We start from the raw sequence: 20,722 nt of genomic DNA on the forward strand, positions 1-20,722 counted from the left end.
AAAAAAAAAAAAAAGACAAGTCAGAAGCCAGGTGCCAGTAGCTCATGCCTGCAACATTATCTACTCAGGAGGCTAAATCTTAAAATTGAGATTCAAAGCTAGTACATTCAGGGAAGTCCATGAGACCTTTATCTCCAATTTAACAACAAAAAGCCAAAGTGGAGGTATGGCTCAAATAGTAAAGCACTAGTCTTGAGCAAAGCAAGTCCTGGGTTCAAGCTCCAGGACCAGCACAAATAAATATCAGAAAAGTTTTTTTGTAAAAAACTTGTAGGCCATGCACTCTTTGTTGCAACTACTCAACTCTACCACTATAACATGAAAGCAACCATAATCAATACATAAAGCATGTATGTATATATACATATACATATATATATATATATTCTAATTGTATTTGCAAAAATAAATTAAGCTGAGTATCATGACACATGCCTGTATTCCCAGTGCAAGGCTAAAGCTGGAAGATCATAAAACCAATCTGAGCTACATAGATGGAATCTTTTAATTAGTTAATTAAAAAATAAAAACAGGGGCCTGGGAATATGACTGAGTGGTAGAGTGTTTGCTTAGCATGCATGAAGTCCTGGATTCAATTCCTCAGTACCACATAAACAGAAAAGGCCAGAAGTGGCGCTGTGGCTCAAATAGAAGAGTGCTAGCCTTAAGCAAAAGAAGCTCAGGGACAGTGCCAGGCCCTGAGTTTAAGCCCCAGGACTGGAATAATAATAATATAATAACAATAATAAAATAAAACATAAGCAAACTATGAGCCTGTTCAATTATCCCTACTTTAAAATCTCCCTAGGAATCGGCTCTGGTAGTTCACCTGTAATTCTAGCTACTTAATAGGCTGAAATATGAGGATTGAGGTTCAACACAAGCCAAAGCTGAAAAGTCTACAAAGCTCTAATTTCCAATTAACCAGCAATAAAGCTGGCCTAGAGGTGTGGCTCAAATGGTAGAATACCAACTCTGAGCAAAAAAGTTGAGAGAGCACAAGGCCTCGAGTTCAATCTCCTGTACCAACACACACACGCGCGCACACACACACACACACACACACTCCCTGGGCCTTGAGTTCAATCCCCTGTCCCCACACACACACTCTCCCTGGGAAATTTTCATATGTAATCAGGTTGAAAGCTGGTGAGTTATCACACTTCACTAGGGAAAGCAAGAATTGGATGACCTGTATGGAATGGCTTTTGGGTAGGCAGCTTGGCTACTTGAAGAAAGGAGAAAAATCCCTCCTGAAGAAGGTAAGAATCAACACAAAGGCTATGTGGTCTAAATTGCTTGGAGTCTGTTTTTTATATTTCTTTGCCAAATCTGTGAAATGAGTATGGGAGTAAGAGATCTAACAAATAAGACAAAATACCCAGTGAAGTAAAATCATTTATCTGAAGTAGCTCTTAAGTAGAAATTTCAGGGGAATACTCAGCTTTCACTGATGAAATAAGTTTGAAAGAGTGCTATTTACGCAATGTGCCAAAAACGTATATCTGGATATTACTTTTGTTTTATAGACAAGGAAGCATGGCGATACCTGTTTCCTGTGAAGGATGCATGTCTGAGAAGTCGGCTGGCCTTGCAGTTTATGGACAGGTGGCCCCTAGAGTCATGTCTGGAGATCCTAGCCTACTGCATTTCAGATAAAGCTATCCAAGAAGGTTTAAAGTCTGAGCTGCAGAGGAAGTTGGCAGAGCTGCAGGTGTATCAGAAGGTATGGGATTCTGGCATCAAGAGAAGGAAACAAGCTTCTCACGTGAAGCCAACCCTCAGCCTATTTGTGTGTGATGGGGAAGGTTTGTTGTTGTTGTTGATCGGTCATGGGGCTTGAACTCTGGGCTTGGGTGCTGTCCCTGCACTCTTCAGCTCAAGGCTCTACCACTTGAGCCACAGCGCCACTTCTGGTTTTCTAGTGATTTATTGGAGATAAGAGTCTCATAGACTTTCCTGCCAGGGCTGGCTTTGAACTGCAATCCTCAGATCTCAGCCACCTGAGTAGCTAGGATTACAGGCGTGAGCCACCGGCACCTGGCCTATGGGGAAGTTTTAAAAACAGAAAATATAGCTCTGACTTTGCTTGTGCATCTGACATCCACTCTTAAGTGAACAAGGAAGAGGCCCTCTATCTGGTTCCAGTGTTATTTATTCCTATTGTTTTAAATACATTTGAACTAAGCAAAGATAATAAAAATATTAACATTGCTCCACAATGTGTATTTGAGCTTTGATATATCTTTTCTTAAAAATTGTTCTAAATTTCAGGTAATTCAGGGTCCATTTTGAAAGCTTGAATGACAATGGCAATTTCAAAAGGGAAAGATTTTTGAGGGATAAGTATTATATCCAAGCTGAAGAGGCTCAAGCAGGCAGATTCAGGAAGTACAGCTACATAAGTAATACACAATACATTCTGTTTTTCCCATGTGTTCTTGAACAGAACTGAATCTAGAGCTTCACTAGAGACAGTAAACATGGCAGGAGAGAAAGGTTTACTCTCACACCTCAGCAGTTTTCATTCATGCTGCAGGAAAGATGATCCTGCAGAATATTCAATTCAAAAGAATGTCTGTGTTGGGGCTGGGAAGGTGGCTCAGTGGTAGAGCGCTTGCCTTGCATGCCTGAGGCCCTGGGTTCAATTCCTCAGCACCACATAAGAAAAAAGCCAGAAGTGGCACTGTGGCTCAAGTGGTAGAGCGCTAGCCTTGAGCTGAAGAGCTGAGGGACAGTGCTCAGTCCCAGAGTTCAGGCCCCATGACTGGACCAAAAAAAAAAGAATGTCTGTGGTGGAGTTTTGATATAGAGGAGCTTGGGACAAGTGAACTCAGAAAAATGGACAAGCTTTGGACCTCAGAGAATTATCTTTACCAGTAAAAGCTCCAATTCTAGCCTCCCACTCAGCCTTTGCTCACTGATTTTACTTCCCAAGAGGTTCACTCTCTCAATGATCTCTGTCCCATTTGGATTCATTTTCCTCTTTCCTAAACTAGAGTGATGGCCCACTTTTGAGGCAGAGATCTAGGGGAGGCCCTTCCGTGGACATAAAAGTGACTTGCTCATGGAGGAAAAAGCTACAGTGTGGTTTCATGGGTCTTCCTGTCTTTCCTTAGATTCTAGGTTTGCAGGATCCCCCAGTGTGGTGTGACTGGCAGGCCCTGAAGAGCTGCTGTGTTGAGGACCCATCAGCTATCATGAACATGATTCTGGAAGCACAGGTATCATTTTCCCTCCCTTTTCTTTCCAGAGCTTCAACTCTTTAGCTGGTTATATGTATCAATGTCCACAATTTTTTGTAACTGCATCCCATTCTTTTTTTTTTAATTGTAAAATTTGCCAGTATAGACTATAATACAATTGACCCTTTCCTGTCATCACAATTGTGTTCCTATGCAGAACTTTATACACTGCATGCTATGCACTGAATATATATCTCTAATGGCTGTGTCATTGGGCATAAACACCCTCCCTCTTCAAGTTGGTTGTCCCAATTATATTCCCACTCACAGTGCCCCATACTTACACTGTTTATACTGTCCAGCTTTTCAGACAAAAAATGGACAAATGACATGGCCAGTAACTTAAAGGAATTGAAGACATGTGTGTTTCTTTGCAGGAGTATGAGCTATGTGAGGAATGGGGCTGCCTATACCCCATTTCAAAGGAACATTTAATCAGCCTACATCAAAACCATCTTCTCTACCTACTAGAAAGAAGAGATCATGAAAAGGCTTTGAAAGTAAGTCTCTGATTCTTTCCATTGTTGCAATTCACATTTCCATTATTAGTAATGAATATCTTTTCTATTCATTGGCCATTTGCACCCTAAGGAGAACTTTATCTGCCTTTTAAGAAGTTGATATATCATAGTTCAAAATGTAGACATTCATTTGAATGCTTATTCATTTAGGAGACACTGAATATTCCTGGCTACTTTGCTAGATGGTAGTATGACAGTGTTAATAATTAGGGTTAGTAGTCCTTGTGCTGCATTGAGCCACATTTTAGGGAGAATAAGGGTGATGATGTAAGACTCATTTAGATATGATTGCAATATAATATGTCAAATGATAGAAGTAAGTCCAGATCCAAGGAGCTCAAGCAAGGTACTAGATACAGCATGACAGACAAGTATATGGAGGGCAACCCAGGTACCACTGTGTTGTAATACTTGGGTAAAGCCCTGGGAATTCCATCCTGAAACTTTAGTGTAGAGTTCACACATTGGGATAGTAAAGTAAGTGGGGGACATGGAATCTAATCCCCAACAGGTTTATTAGGCCCACATATTATTGGTCTACAGAATTTCTCCAATTGGGAAGAACAAAGTTAGTGAAATCAGATGACTTTTTCCCATGAATCCCATGCAAAATATTTGCAATCTCATATCTGCCTAACTGTCCTTCAGAAGCAAGTCACAGTCACCTTGAGAGAAAGTGCCTCTCTCTATACTGGGTGCCAAGTAGAACAACTGGGACTAGAATTCTTGTAATGAAGAATCTAAATCCTATCAAAACTATGTCTCAGCCAGGCACTGGTAGCTCACATATAATCCTAGCTACTCTGGAGGCTGAGATCTGAGAAGCGTGGTTCAAAGCCAGACTGGGCTGGAAAGTCCATAAGACTCTTATCTCCAACCAGAAATGGAGCTATGGCTCAAAGTGGTACAATGATAGCCTTGAACAAAAGAGCTCAGGGACAGCTCCTAGCCCCTGAGTTCAAGCCTCACAACCAGGAAAAAAAAAATTGTGACTTATTGGTGAAGGTATGGAGGTAACAAAAATGAGCGTAGGGAAAGGATGAACCCAAAAAAATAAACCAAGTATTCCTTTCTCTAAGCAAGCAAGGCAGCTCCAGAGTTCTTAGGAAAGCCTTGCCTTCCTTTTCTACCCATTCTTCTGCTATAGCTTCTGCAAAGAATCCCTGACCCTGCCATGTGCCTTGAGGTCACAGAGAAGTCCCTTGACCAGCATCCTAGCTTGGCCACATCACACTTCTTGGCCAACTACCTCACCACCCATTTCTATGGAGAACTGACCACTGCTCGACACCATGAAATCCAGGCCCTGTACATGGGATCCAAGGTAAGGGGGAAAGGTTTCAAGAAAGCATGATGTCTGAGGAGGGTGACTGCTGGCCCAACTCCCACACTAGAACCTGCCCTTTCAGAAGCTCTTCTGCCAGTGCCTGCTATCCTTAGCCTGTGCTATAAGATTGTAACCACACAGCCCACCATTCCCTAGATGTGCCTCTTAGGACTTGTCATACTCTTGCAGCCCTTTATTCAAAATGTCTTCTCAAGGGTCTTTCCACTTTCCATGGCACTTCTATATCAGTGCTTCTCAATCTGGACCATGTTTTAGAACCACCCTGGCCTTTAAAAATAATAGCCAGGCGGGGGCTGGGAAGGTGGCTCAGTGGTAGAGCGCTTGCCTTGCATGTATGAGGCCCTGGGTTCGATTCCTCAACACCACATAAGCAAAAAGGAAAAAGCCAGAAGTGGTGCTATGGCTCAAATGGTAGAGCACTAGCCTTGAGCTGAAGAGCTGAGGGACACTGCCCAGGCCCAGAATTCAGGCCCCATAACCAGACCCCCCCCCCAAATAAAAAGTAAGTGTGTGTGTGTGTGTGTGTGTATTCACCAGGGGCTCATGCCTGTAATCCTAGCTACTCAGGAGGCTGAGATCTGAGGATCACGGTTCAAAGCCAATCTAGGCAGGAAAGTCCATGAGACTCTTATCTCCAATAAACCACCAGAAACCCGGAAGTGGCGCTGTGGTTCAAGCCTTGAGCTGAAGAGCTGAGGGACCAAAGCGTCCAGGCCCAGAGTTCAAGCCCCATGACCAACAACAACAAAAAAAGTTGTCTAGTAATTAAATGATGTAATACTTCTTTACCTTTATTATATAACCTTGAAAATACTAACTGGAGAAACTTCAAGGTACAAAAAGTAACATTGAATGGAGGGGCTAACAATGTTCAAGAGGAAGTGTACTCATTACCTCACTCATGTAACTGTAACCCTCTGTATAGTATCTTTACAATAAAAAAAAATCATAAAAAAAAAAAGTAACATTGAGGCAAAGCCCAACTGTGCTTTTGAGGGTCCAGGCAAGGGGTTAATAGATTACTACCTGAGAACCAAATCTAGCATATTTTGTAAATCAAGTTTTATTGAAACAAAGCATATCCATTCACTTACATGTTTGTTTATGATTGCTTTCACACTACATTGGAAAAGCTGAATCATTTTATACATCTTAAAACCTAAAAAATTTGCTCACTGTCTCTTTTTTTGTTATTGGTGTTAGTGGTTGTGGGGCTTGAACTCAGGACCTTGGCAGGGTCCCTGAGCTTTTCTGCTCAAGGCTAACACTTTACCACTTTGAGCCATTGCTCTCCACTTCCAGTTTTCTGATGGTTAATTGGAGAGAAATCTCACAGACTTTCCTGCCTAGGCTGACTTTGAACCAGGGTCCTTAGATCTCAGCCTCCTGAGTAACTAGGATTAACAGTATGAGCCACCATTGCTCGACACTCTCTGATCCTTGATAGAAAAAAGAATTACCATCCTGTTATCTGGGTAAAAGTGCTTGGAATACTCTTCATAGCCACTTAGATGACTTAGGGAGAGTAGCCTTGCTTGATGAAAGACTCCTAGCAAATCACAATAGTACTATAGACTTTCAGCTCTCTGGAATTCTTTCTCCCAAAAGAATCTCAGCTTTCTTTTGAGATGTGTTTATTGTTCTCTTTTCTCTATGGGTTTACCCCCACAAATAGGTTCTGCTGACTCTGCCTGAGCAGCACCGGAACAGCTATTCCCACTTGTCCTCCAACCCCCTACTCATGTTAGAGCAGCTGCTGATGAACATGAAGGTGGATTGGGCCACTCTGGCAGTGCAGACTCTGAACCAGTTGCTGACTGGACAGGAGATTGGCTTCACCATGAATGAGGTTGACTCCTTGCTTTCCAGATATGCAGGGAAAGCCCTGGACCTCCCATACCCTCTGAGGGAGAAACGATCAGGTAACTGCAGCATTCTAGATAGTGGTTCTGTATGGAGAAAGCAATACCATGCTCCATTCTTTGTTTTCATTTTCCCCTCTCTTATTATTTGGGGTTGATTAAAGTGAAAGGAATTACTTTAGGAGACACAGCTCTTCTTGGGAGAGATTTTGGTCAGAATGAAACAAAGGTAGACAACCACTGAATAACTACCATGAAGGTTTGGGGAAGCAAATATTGCTGGACAGTATTTCTGTCTGGCCTTGATAGAGTGGCCTAAAAATGCCATCTTTTTTTTTTTTTTAATGGAGAGTGCTTCATTCTCAGTCACATCAGATAAAACTTATATGACAGCTGACTCAACTACTTTTAGAATGAAGCAATGAAATGTGTACCTATAATTGTCTTCTCTTAACATTTTTTAATTTACTTTGAAAAATAACTAGTGGCTACTACTCCATAATCTCATGTGCCAAAACATGTCTTAGAAGTACTCTACCATAGCCAGGCACACACCTATAATCCTAGCTACTCTGGAGGCTGAGATCTGAGGATCCAGGTTTGAAGCCAGCAAGGACAGGAACATCCATGAGAGTCTTATCTCCGATTAACCACCAGAAAAATAGAAGTGGTGCTGTGGCTCAAGTGGTAGAGCACTAGCCTTGAGCTGAAGAGCTCAGGGACTGCATCCAGGCCCAGAGTTCAAGCCCCACAACCAATCAAAATAAAGAAATACTCCACCATTATCTTAGAGTCACGGTTTGACAGTCAGCAGAGCCCATAGAGCTTTGAACTGAATACTTAACATAATGGATAAAGATGCTTATGGCAGATCCCTCTTGGCAGATTCTGTGATTCATCTCCAGGAAATTGTTCATCAGACTTCGGAACCTGAAACCCTGTCTAGATCACCATCAACAGAATTCTCTACTACTGTTTCTGGTAAGAACTGCTACCTGGTTTTCACTTTAACTTTGCCTTATTCTGACTTACAGACTGTAAAAAAAAAAACATTGAGTTTGTGAATCCTAAACCACTGCTTCAAGAGGAAGCTACATACACATAGAGGCATGCATACACATATACATACACACTATATAGATTATAGTCTCAAACCTTGAAAATAACTTATCCTAGTACATTCTCTTCTCTTTAGTTTACAAAAGAAGAGATTGAGAAATGACTTCTCTGAGGCACCTACTAATAAGAGCCAGAGATAGGATTCAAAATCTGCCTGGAGCCAGGCATCAGTGGCTCACACCTGTAATCCTAGCTATTCAAGAGGCTGAGATCTAATACAAAGCCAGCCAAGGCAGGAAAGTCCTTGAGACTCTCATCTCCAATAAACCACTCAGAAAACCGGAAGTGGCACTGTGGCTCAAGGGGTAGAGAGCTCATCTTGAGCTGAAGAGCTGAGGGACAGCATCCAGGCCCAGAGTTCAAGCCCCACAACCAACAAAAAAAGAAAAATCTGTATGCCTGGTCCTAACTAGTTCTAACTAGAGCTACTTATACCTATCTTGCATTGTCTCCTCTTTACATTCTCTGGTTACCACATAAGAGCTAAGACAAGAGGGAAGAGTGCCACCTTAGTCCATTCAACTGACAACTTCAATGTTGGGCAACTCAAAATTTATGTCACTCTGGACATGGCTGCAAATGACCATGAAAGCACTGCAAGTGTTGATTTTTGAGGATGGTTGTATATTAGTGAATAGACAAACTCACAAATATGGATCCTGCTAATGAGAATTGACTGGGTTTAATCCCCTTGAAAATTCCGTTACACAAAAGGAACAAGCTCCTAGAAGGCCTCAGCCGTGTTTTGGTCATTCTTTTTAGCAGCCCTGCTCTCCCCAGTCTCTAGCAATGCAGTGATTGTTTTGCCACCTATTCAGGAGAGCATGCTTCTGTTTGTCTCTTTTTCTGATAAAGATTACAGTGTTTTTTTCTATTTTCTCTGCTAAGTGATAAGAAATCTCCTTAGATACCATAGAGGAAAGTGTAGCATTTCTAGCTATCTCTGGGAATTAATTAGCTTCTCAATAACCAACTGGCCAGAGAACCAGACTCACAGGTAGATGAGAAGCATTGGTGTGTGTATGTGTGTGTGTGAATATATGCTTTTTGTATGGAAATTGTATACTATAAAGTAAAAAGAATATAATGAGGTTCACCTACCAGTCACCCAGCTATAATAACTATCTCTTTACAATGACCATTCTTGTTTCATCTATACCTCTACTTTTTTTGGTTTATCTTGAAATAAGTACCAAAGGTATCATTTCATTTATAAATATTTTCTTTTAAATTCCTAAAAGAAAACCATAAAATCATTATATTACCGAAGAAGATCCCTTATTATCTTCAGATATCTAGGGTTCATATGTTCCTAGTTGTTCATTAAGTTTTGTTGTTTTATTTTGTTGCTTTTATTTTGTTGTGGTACTGGCAGTTGAACTTAGTGCCTTATGCTTAATAGATAAGCACTCCTATCCATTGAGCCATGCCCCAGCCTTTTCTGCCTAATTTATATTTAGGATAGGGTCTTCTGCTTTTGCCCAGGCTGGCCTAGGCCATGATCCTCCTATTTATACCTATCACATAGCCATGATGACAAGCATATGCTACCATCCCAGCTATTGGTTCAGTGGGGTCTCAGTAACTTTTGTTCAGGCTATTCTTTTTTTTTTTTTTTTTTGGGTCCGGTCGTGGGGCCTAAACTCTGGGCCTGGGCGCTGTCCCTCAGCTCTTCAGCTCAAGGCTAGCACTCTACCACTTGAGCCACATCGCCACTTCTGGCTTTTTTTCTTTTTTCTTATGTGGTGCTGAGGAATCAAACCCAGGGCCTCAGGCATGCAAGGCAAGCACTCTACCACTGAGCCACCTTCCCAGCCCCTGTTCAGGCTATTCTTGAATTATAGTCTTAATCTCTACCTCACCAGTAACTGGGATTATAAACATGAGCCATTGCACCTAACACATAACGTTTTTCTTTTTGTTTTTTCTTTTTGTTTTTGTCGGTCATGGGGCTTGAACTCTGGGCCTGGGCACTGTCCCTCAGCTCTTCAGCTCAAGGCAAGCATTCTACCCCTTGAACCACAGTGCCACTTCCAGTTTTCTCAGTGGTTCATTGGAGATAAGAGTCTCATGGACTTTCCTGCCCTGGCTGGCTTTGAACTGTGATCCTCAGATCTCAGCCTCCTGAGTAGGATTACAGGCATGAGCCACTGGCGCCCGGCCACATAACGTTTTTATAGTCGATTTGTCTAGAATCAAAGTCTAATTTCTCCACATAGAATTTGGCTAAAATTTTAAGTTTGTTTTAATCAGACTATGTTTGTATATTGGTTGGTTGATTGGTTGATTGGTTGGTTGGTTGGTTGGTGTTGGTTAGTCGGTCAGTCCTTGTGTTTGAACTCTGGGCCTGGGCACTGTCCCTAAGCTCCTTTTGCTCAAAGTTAGCTCTCTACCACTTGAGCCACAGAACCACTAATGGCTTCTTCTGTAATCAATTGGAGATAAGAGCTTCACAGCCCTGGCTGGCTTCAAACCTCAATCCTCATATCTCAGCCTCCTGAGTAGCTAGGATTACAGGAATGAGCCACCAGCACCTGCTCAGACTAAATTTTTAGTCAGGCTAAATTTTTTTTGGGGGGGCGGGGAGGGGGTCAGTTCTGGGGCTTGAACTCTGGGCCTGGATGCTGTCCCTCAGCTCTTTAGCTCAAGGCAGGCACTCTACCACTTGAGCCACAGGGCCATTTCGAGCTTTTACTGTTTATGTGGTGCTGAGGAATGGAACCCATGGCCTCGTGCATCTAAGGCAAGCATTCTACCACTGAGCCACCTTCCCAGCCCCTAGTCAGGCTAAGTTTGTCTTTTTTTTTTTTTTTGGTCGGTTGTGGGGCTTGAACTCTGGGCTTGGGTGCTGTCCCTGTACTCTTCAGCTCAAGGCAAGCACTCTACCTCTTGAGCCACAGCACCACTTCTGTGGTTTATTGGAGATGAGTCTCAGGGACTTTCCTGCCTTTGCTGGCTTTGAACCGTGATCCTCAGATCTCATCCTCCTGAGTAGCTAGGATTACAGGCATGAGCCACAGGCACCCAACTATCAGGCTAAATTTTTAAGTCTGTTTTAATCACTAGATCTCCCACTTCTTTTATGTGAGGAGGAAATTGTGACATTTGTCCCATAAAGCTTCCCACATGCTGGTTTTGCTGGTTGCTTCCTTATGACAATCTGAGTCTCTGCTCTCTAGTACACTGATAGATCTTTCTTGAAGAATGTATTAATTTGCACTTAATGTTTTTTGATAATTACACTTGATTGGTTTTGCTTTACGTTTTTTTTTTTTTTTTGGTGGGGAGAGGGGTGGTCCGGTCGTGGGGTCTGAACTCTGGGCCTGAGCGCTGTTCCTCAGCCCTTTCAGCTCAAGGCTAGCGCTCTACCACTTGAGCCACAGCGCCACTTCCGGCTTTTTCTGCTTATGTGGTGCTGAGGAATGGAACCCAGGGCCTCACGCATGCAAGGCAAACACTCTACCACTGAGCCACCTTCCTAGCCCTGCTTTACATTTTTAACAGGAGGCATACAAAGTTTCTGTTATCTCTTTTCTCACACAAGCAGCTATTGATAATCATCAACTGGACATATTATTTCAGAAGGGCTTTGTAAAATGGTGAACTTCTATCCTTCTCTTTTTTATTTATGGGATGGAAGATTGATCACTTTTTACTCTGACCTCTGGTTCCTAGGTGTCTCCATGGCATGTTCCCCCAGCCCAAGTGAAAGGTGTTTTGCTCCAAATCAGCCTCTACTGGAATTTGTGCCCCCATCAGCACCTCCTGCCAGGAGCCAGTGGGTACCAGATGAGACTGAAAACATCTGCATGGTGTGCCGCAGGGAGCACTTCACCATGGTAGGTGGCATCATTCTCAGCCGCACTCAGGGACGTCATGAGCCTAACTTCATTTCAAGTCCTAGCGGATACTGCTATTTTCAAAAAAATTTCCAAAACTAACACTTTGGATTTACCTTTAACCTAACCATAGTTAGGTTTTATGGTTTGGTTTGTTTTTATGTTATGTTTTGTTTGGAGGGTTGTTTGTTTGAACTCAGAGCCTCGGGCTCTTTTTCTGCTTTTTCATGCATGACTGGTGCTCTACCATTTGAGCTATGCCTTGAATTTCAGCTTTTTTGCCCTTAGAGAATTTCTACCCTAGCTGGCTTTGAACCATGAGTCTCAGATCTCTGTGTCCTGAGTATATTTGGCCTGAGTATATATTTAAAATTTATTCAAGTCATTTTCATATAGCCTTAAATTTTAAACTTTGCCATTATCAGGAGATAATGCAAAAGGTGGGAAGAATCACCAAGTGTTAAGGGATCTTATATTTCTAGCTCCCATGTCTTTCTCAATAAGACAACAACCTGATAGTGGTTCTACCTGCTAGCTCAGAAGAAAGAGGACCTGGTTTCTTATTCCAGCTCTGCCTCCTAATATCAATATGACCATACACTTTTTTAGTCGTATGTGTCCACTTATAAGGTAGGGATAATACATGGATTGTCTCATGGAGCTTTTAGGATTAAATGCAATAACAAAGGTCCCACTTAGCCTACTACTACCTGACAGATTAGCTCAGTGCTAATTAAAACAAATGGTGATTTCATTTCCCTACGTCTGTTTCTTCATATGTAAAAGAACATAGGCTATCAGTCACTTTTAATGAAATAAGAAATATTTAGAGAAAGGATGCTGTTTCATCATCGTCAATACTATGTAGAAATGTGGTTCTTTCTGGCTGGAATGTTACTTCTTCCCCACTACTGATTTTCTGTGCCTCTACATGTTGCATTCATACAGAAATAATACTTCCAGTACTACTGATTACAAAACTGTCTCTTAAATGTTTTCCTGTCAGCTGAATGATCCTAAAGTGTCAGCTTGCTTTCTTTTTGCTTCTCTATTTTTTTCTTTTTCTTTTATGCTGAGGATCTTAGAGCCCTGTGTATGCTAGGCAAGCACTGTACCAGAGCTATACCCTTCAGGCCCTTTTTTTTTTTTTTTGGTCGGTCATGGGGCTTGAACGCTGGGCTGGAAGCTGTCCTTCAGCTCTTCAGCTCAAGGCTAGCACTCTACCACTTGAGCCACAGCACCACTTCTGGTTTTCTGGTGGTTAATTAGAGATAAGAGTTTCACAGACATTCCTGCCTAAGCTGACTTTGAACTGCGATCCTCATATCTCAGCCTACTGAGTAGCTAGGATTACAGGCTTGAGCCACCACCCCTTTTTTGAGGGCAGGGATAAGTGTGCTCATTTTCAAAACAAGCTCAAACTCTTGATGTTTTTAATAGGTCACAGGTGACTGAAGCTAAGTATAAATAGACTGAATCTCACCATCTCTTTTTCCCTCTTCTTTCTATGCCAATGGCATTTCTCAGTTCAACAGACGTCATCACTGTCGCCGCTGTGGCCGGCTAGTGTGTGGTTCTTGTTCCACTAAGAAAATGGTGGTGGAAGGCTGCAGGGAGAGTCCTACTCGTGTATGTGACCAGTGCTACAGTTACTACAACAAAGAGTGAGTGTTCTGAAGTATCAGCTGAAGCTGATACTGCTTCTGACAACTGCACCCTCCCTCAGACCTTAATACTTGTAGGAATCTCGTTGTGGAAAACAATTCACCTCTGGAACATTTACAAAAAGTGTTTGGTTTAACATTCACACTGCAGTGCATAAACTCGACAGTGAAATGTTTGAAGATGGACTTGAGTCAGAAGCAGAGATGACAGGAAGCAATTTTCAAGGTTCTTACATACTGGTCTTCTCAAAATCAGGACACTTGGCTCTTCAGCCCTTGCTCCTGTCCAGACTGAGACCATCGTCCCCTTCATCACCTTCCCTATTTCCTGGTTACTCTTTCTTCTTTTGGTCTTGCCTCAATTTAAAGGGACACATCCATACCCGCTGAATTTTAAGGACAGCACTTACATCAGCTCTTAATTCTAGGTAGTCCTGGTTTGTTGTCCACAATTAGATAAGCCCTTACACTTTCTTTTTTCTTTTTCTTTTTCTTTTTTTGTCAATTGTGAGGCTTGAACTCCAGGCCTGGTTGCTGTCCCTGGGCATTGTCTTTTGCTCAAGACCAGTGCTCTACCACTTTGAGCAAATAACGCCACTTCTGGTTTTCTGGTAGTTAGTTAGAGATAAGAGTCTCACAGACTTTCCTGCCCAGGCTGGCTTCAATCCTCAGAACTCAGCCTCCTGAGTATCTAGGATTACAGGCAGGAGCCTCCTGCACCCAGCCAAGCCCTGATACTTTCTACACATAGTTCAGCTGCAGATAGGTTTAAAGAATTGTTCTGACCTCTGACAGGACAGATCAAGACTGTTGCTGGTTCAGTGTTAGCCAATTTTTCCCCATTATTAGTAGCAAAAGAGTATGAAACTAAGACTCCTAGAGCACATAGAAATATGGACCGAAACAACTATCTAAGGGCAAAAATGCTTTTGACTCTCCACATTTTGTTTTATTTGACAGATTTAACTAGATGTCATATCCTGCTCATTAGCTTTTTTTTTCTGTTTGAATCTAAACATTTTGGTCATTATCTGCCATGATGAGTATCGATTGTTTAGGAAGGAAGTGGTATCATTTCTTGTTCTACATTTTCTGTGGCCCTGGCATAGCAGGATGGGAATTACTCATACACCAGTTGGAAATCAGCCATTAGTGTGGATGTGTATCTTTCACCAGCAGTCAGCAAAACTGACTTTACCCTGAAGGAACCTCCATCTACCTAGTGGGATGACTAATAAACAAAGCCCAGGTGATTGTGTAAGTGCCGTGGTGGCAGTATACACAGCTTAGCCTAGGTCAGGAGGGTTTCTAGCGGTAACCTGAGAGGATGAACCTTAGAGCTTTAGTAAGAAAACCAGAAGAAGTACACACTCAAAAATTGAGTAATGCTGCAAAGGTAGAAGCAGAGGAAAATGTGAATTTTTTGAGGTGCTGAAAATAGGTAGGTGATGGGCTAAGATTATGACTAGTAGAACCTGGACTTAACTGGTAGCTAAATCTGGAGGACTTGGGTAATGACACAAAGGCTTGGAACTTGCTCTCTCCTATCATAGACTAGGGTGGACCAGCAAGCTCCTCATGGGGGTGATATATGTGGACACTGATTGAGACTTAGTGCTTGTTAGCACCAGCACTAAGAAGTTGATCAGGGATAGTGCAAAACAGGATATAGCTTGAATATCAATCATAGGTGACAGGAGGTGACCTCCACAGGTAGGCAGACAGGCCTGATCGTAAAAGTGCTTTGTGTACAGAAGAGTGAATGTAGAATAGTTTTACCCTAAGCAGCTACTGGAGGACATTAAGTAGGACAGAATGTGACCAGATCTTCATTTATATGTGTGTGAGTGTGTGCACATGTACATGTGTGTGTATGTACTGACATGTGTGTATACACATAGAGTGTGCCAGTACTGAGGCTTGAACTCTGGACCTGGACTCTGTCCCTTAGCTTTTTCACTCAAGGCTGGCACTAACTTGAGCCACAGCTCTACTTCCAGCTTCTTGGTGGTTAATTGGAGGTAAGAGTCTCAGAGCCTTTCCTGCTCCAGCTGACTTTGAACTGCAATCCTCAGATTTCAGCTTCCTAATTAGCTAGGAGGCACTGTCACCTAGCTTCGGATTTGCATTTTTGAAAGCTGCCAAATAGCTGGACAAAATCAGAGTCAAAGAAACAGTGGGAAAATGTTGCAACCTTTAGCAATAAATGATGAGGGCCCTTTCTGAGGCAGCAATGAAGAGAGGTAGGGCCATTTAAAGGGATGTCTAGGAGTTAGAATGAACAGGATGTAGTGAGAGACTATGGAATAGGCTGGCTGTGACACATGAGGGAGAGAAAAGGGTTATTGGTGATTCCCTGGAAAAATTCCTGCATTTGACTTTTTTTTTCCTCTGTTTTTAGTACATCAGAGGAAAGCCCAAGCCAATCAGAAGGTAAGGCCTGACTATATTATCTGACTCTTGGTTTATATGCTCAAGTTGGCATTATTATCAATGTATCAACTACAACAGATATACTCCATGGCAACTCAATCCAACTTGTTTGCTGAAGAAAATTCTTGGTGTTTCTCAAGCCAGTGATCAATGAATTTGATCCTTACCTCTTTTTTTTTTTTGGTCTGTCACGAGGATTGAACTCAGGTCCTAGGCATTATATTATCCCTGAGTTTTACTGTTCAAGGTTAGTGCTCTACCACTTTGAGCCACAACGCCACTTCCAGTTTTCTGGTGGTTAATTGGAGATAAGAGTCTCACAGACTTTCCTGCCCATGCTGGTTTCAAACCATGATCCTTAGATCTCAGCCTCCTGAGTAGTTAGGATTATAGTTGTGAGCCACCAGCGCCCAATGATCCTTACCTTTTAATGGGTTATTTCTTCCCCACTACCACCCATGCCACCCCAGGTTCCCTTTCACTGTCATCCTACCATCCCGTGCTCCCTCATTCTTCTCAGATAATCACTGTTATCAGTTTGGCCAATAATTTTCCACAATAGGTTAGTTTTTAGAGTATCCAATGAGTCAGCAATCCATTTAGAAAGCATATACCACTGGGCACTTGTGGCTTATGCCTCTAATCCTCACTACTCAGGAAGCTAAGATCTGAAGATCACAGTTCAGAACCTGCCTGGGCAGGAAAATCCATGAGACTCTTATCTCCAAGTAACCACCTGAAAACTGGAAATGGCACCATAACTTTTTAAAGTGGTAGAGAGCTAGCCTTTAGCAAAAGAGCTCAGGGACAGGACTCAGGCCCTGAGTTCAAGACCACAACTAACAGAGAGAGAGAGAGAAACTCCTCAGGATTTGTTGTGTAAAATACTAATATTATGTGACGAAAGCTGTGAGATTCCAGGTCTGTGCCTAGGGAAGAAAGTTTGTGGTGCCTAGTAGCACACAAGGAGAAAGTAAGAGGACCTCAGATAGCCAGCAGTATCTGCCTCCAACACACACCAAGACTGGACCGGGCTTGACTGACACATCAATACAATTCTCATCTCAGCTGCAGAAAGCTCTAAGAGCGAAAGCCTTCCGTATCTGGCTGTGGTGAGAGTTCCCAAAGCAGCAGAGGTGGAATGGATTTTGAGTCTAAATGAAGAAGAAAATGAGCTAGTGAGGAGTGAATTCTACTATGAGCAGGTAATAGTAGTAAAATGTAATAATGGTCATTTAACTCTCTTTACAATGTGTGATACAGCAAGAAATAGAGAAATAGATGAACACAGCCTAGCCTTCACTTTACCTACTGTGTGATAACAGGGAACAGTTAAAGCAGAAGATGAGGAGCATCTTGGAGAATACACCTGTTCAAAGAAAGGCTTTGCAGAAGAGATGGCATTTAAGATGAGCCTTAGAAGAGGGGCAGGAGTATAACAAGCAGAAATATGAGGGTTGTGAGGGTATCAAAATAGAGAAAGAACAGAGTACGGAAGTCAAATGTCTGATCACAGGCAGTATCAAAAATCATAGGGTGTGCTGAGTGCTGGTGGCTCACACTGGCACCCAGCTACTCAGGATGCTGAGATCTGAGGATCACGGTTCAAACTCAGCCTAGGCAGGAAAGTCCGTGAGATGCTTTTCTCCAATTAACCACTCAGAAAACCTGAAGTGGTGCTGTGGCTCAAGTGCTAGAGTGCTCGCCTTGAGCTGAAGAGCTCAGAGACAGCGCCCAAGCCCAGAGTTCAAGCCCCACAACTGACAAAAAAAAAGGGTGTGAATGAAGAATTGGATATTAATATGGAGGGAATGTAGTGTTGGTAGAAAGGAAGGAAAGGGTGGGACTGAAGACTATTACGTGTAGAGCTGTGAACTCTGAAGTAACAAATGAGTACTCCTAGGTGTCAGGGACCTACAAACATTTCCAAGGATACTTTATGAATATTAATTTAGAAGGAGTGTGTTCAAAGCAAAGACTCCTCCACATGGTCAGACAAGCAAAGCAACTTTGTAGTCCATGCCAGATATCAAGAGTTTGCAGTGATGGATGATAGTCTAGAAATAAGAGACCTCCTGTGGACATTCTCCAGAAGTGTGAAGCAGCCAGAACTTTGGCAGTGCCACTAAGAATGTGACATTTATATAGTTCTTCTGCTTTGCTGTGGAATTTTGGGCTCCTTCCTCCACTGTATTTTAACCTTTTGGAAAGGATAATTTCTGCCATGCAACTGCAATTCAGGATCACTTTGGCCCCTGTCTTCACTATGTGTGTGTGTCTGTCTTTGACAGGCTCCTAGCGCCTCCTTGTGTATTGCCATCCTGAATCTGCACCAGGACAGTGTGGCCTGTGGTCATCAGCTAATTGAGCACTGTTGCAGGCTGTCTAAGGGCCTCACCAACCCAGAAGTGGATGCAGGGTTGCTCACGGACATCATGAAGCAGCTGCTCTTTAGCGCCAAGATGATGTTTGTCAAGGCTGGCCAGAGCCAGGACTTGGCTCTTTGTGACAGGTATATGAGAATGAAAATCCAGTCTTTTCTTACTAGTGCTATGGCTTGAATTCAAGACCTGAGCACTATCCCTAAGCTTGTTTGCTGAAGGCTAGCCCTCTATTACTTGAAACAGAGTTCTTCTTCTGACTTTTCTGAGGTAATTTATTGGAGAGAAGAGTCTATGGGAACTGGGAATGTGGCTTAGTTTTAGAGTGCTTGCCTAGCATGCATGAAGCCCTGGGTTCGATTCCTCAGTACTACTTAAACAGAAAAAGCTGGAAGTGATGCTGCAGCTCAAGTGGTAGAGCACTAGCTTTGAGCACAGAAAGGCTCAGGGACACCGTTTAGGCCCTGAGTTCAAGCTCCAGGACCTGCAAAAAAAAAAAAAAAGTCTCTATGGACTTCCCTGCCCAGACTGGCTTCAAACCTCAATCCTCAGATCTTCTGAGTGGCTAAGGTTAGAAACATGAGCCACCAGCACCAGGCTGAATCTCGATTCTTTTATATGGTGACAATATTAATCTATCTTCCTTTCTAGTCTTTTCTTTGTTTAGTGGGTAGGGAGATACCTCCTCATCCTCTCTGACAAGACATGCTAGAATATTCGTATCTCACTTGAATGTTGATGAAATACTATTACCTAATCACAAGTGATCTTCCTCACCCTATTCTGTGTCCTTTTACCCTAAGTACATCCTTAAAGCAGAGTTTCCCTACCTATGCTCTGACAGAAAGTGAAGACTTCACCTAGTGAAGTCTTCTAATTAATCTTCTGGTGAAGATTTCTAATTAAAATCATTTTAGGGAAGTACCTTTGTTGTCTGGACCTTTCTCCTTTTTAAAGGAAATGTATCCTCCCTGAATGGCCAGTGATTATTGATTAGCCTTGCACAGAACTCAATTTTGACTGGTAGTTCTGGGTAGTAGATCTGTGAAGGCATCTTGAAACCCTGAGTCTCATCCTGAGTGGCACACAAACACACACACACACACACACACACACAAAGCTTGATGTGTCACAGTAGAAATGTGAGTCATGAAATCAAAGGATCCATGGGAAAGACATGACTAGGTTCCCTCAGGTTCCTGCACAACCTGCTTTGACTCCATTTATTAACTTGACAATGAAAACTCCCTAATTCTTTGCTTCTCCACCCAGATGCATTACTCACGCTTTATGTTCCCAGTACCAGTCCTAACCAGATCTGGGATGGGAAGCATAGTTTTCTTTGTCTCCCTTAGATACTTTCTCACCAGCCTAGCAAGGTCAAGCCCTTAATTTAAAACCATGCTATTGAATAGAAAAAAGAAAGAAGGGAATTGAAGGGATGAGAGAGGAAAGGCTATTCTGATAGGGAATAGTAAACTTAACATCATATCCTTTAAAATCAAAATATTCATTTTCAGCTGAGGGGGGCAGGAACCAAGTCCTCATTTCAGTAAGATTCTTCCCTACCCCAAGGTATCATGGGCTAACAGGACAGTTTTCAGCACTGATTTCAAATCATACATCCTTTCTCCCATACCCTATATTCCGATACATTCATTATAAAGACACATTGATTTTGTGCCTCTTTACCCATGGGCCTGGATGAATTTCCTGCATATTGCCATGCAAACCAGCTAAGAGCTCTTTAGTTTCTAGAGTATTCTTGTTCTGTTTTCAATTCAGTACTCTTGTACTGGTTTTAACCTCTGATAGACAAATAAGTTATATATATTTGAAAATAAAAGCACATCATCTCTTTTAAAGGTCTTTTTTTTCCCCCAAATATCCAAATATATTATGGTTCCCAATCTGTTTTTACATACTACCCATACCCCCTCCCATCTAAGTTACGCATCACTAATGTAAAGAATCCCTTTCCAGGGAAGTCAGTGGACAAGTCAGGATCCACAGTAATCTTTACTATAATTATGAACAGCACTCAAGAACCATGAGTATGAATTTGAGTGAAGCAACATCAAACAGAATGGTCTAGTCCTCTGAGCTCTCTTAGCTCCATAAAGTTTTTGTCAGGAGTAAGGTCACAGCAGGTAACCCTAGTGATCTATAAGAAAGGACCATCCTTAGCCACATGCAAGAGCCAGAATGTTCTGCATCACTTCCAGGACTGGGAGTATAGGTCATCAGTACTAAATCTGTTTTCCAAGCCAGCAGGACCAAAACCTAAATGGCTGTGTGCCCCAAACTTTC

At 42.3% G+C, this 20,722-nt stretch overlaps 1 protein-coding gene across 1 annotated transcript in view; it reads left to right on the forward strand.

The window, feature by feature from the left end:
* Zfyve26 (zinc finger, FYVE domain containing 26) overlaps positions 1-20,722 on the forward strand; it is a 70,266-nt gene that overhangs the window by 36,529 nt on the left and 13,015 nt on the right. Inside the window, exons 22-32 of the mRNA XM_013013721.1 lie at positions 1,530-1,726; positions 3,120-3,224; positions 3,623-3,745; positions 4,914-5,090; positions 6,790-7,036; positions 7,862-7,957; positions 11,771-11,934; positions 13,462-13,598; positions 16,000-16,031; positions 17,100-17,236; positions 18,323-18,543. Of these exons, the coding sequence (XP_012869175.1) occupies positions 1,530-1,726; positions 3,120-3,224; positions 3,623-3,745; positions 4,914-5,090; positions 6,790-7,036; positions 7,862-7,957; positions 11,771-11,934; positions 13,462-13,598; positions 16,000-16,031; positions 17,100-17,236; positions 18,323-18,543 (1,636 nt within the window). The remainder of the gene's footprint in view (positions 1-1,529; positions 1,727-3,119; positions 3,225-3,622; positions 3,746-4,913; positions 5,091-6,789; positions 7,037-7,861; positions 7,958-11,770; positions 11,935-13,461; positions 13,599-15,999; positions 16,032-17,099; positions 17,237-18,322; positions 18,544-20,722) is intronic.

Source organism: Dipodomys ordii, unplaced genomic scaffold (genome assembly GCF_000151885.1).
Source record: "Dipodomys ordii isolate 6190 unplaced genomic scaffold, Dord_2.0 Scaffold2, whole genome shotgun sequence".
Classification (NCBI taxonomy): Eukaryota; Metazoa; Chordata; class Mammalia; order Rodentia; family Heteromyidae; genus Dipodomys; species Dipodomys ordii.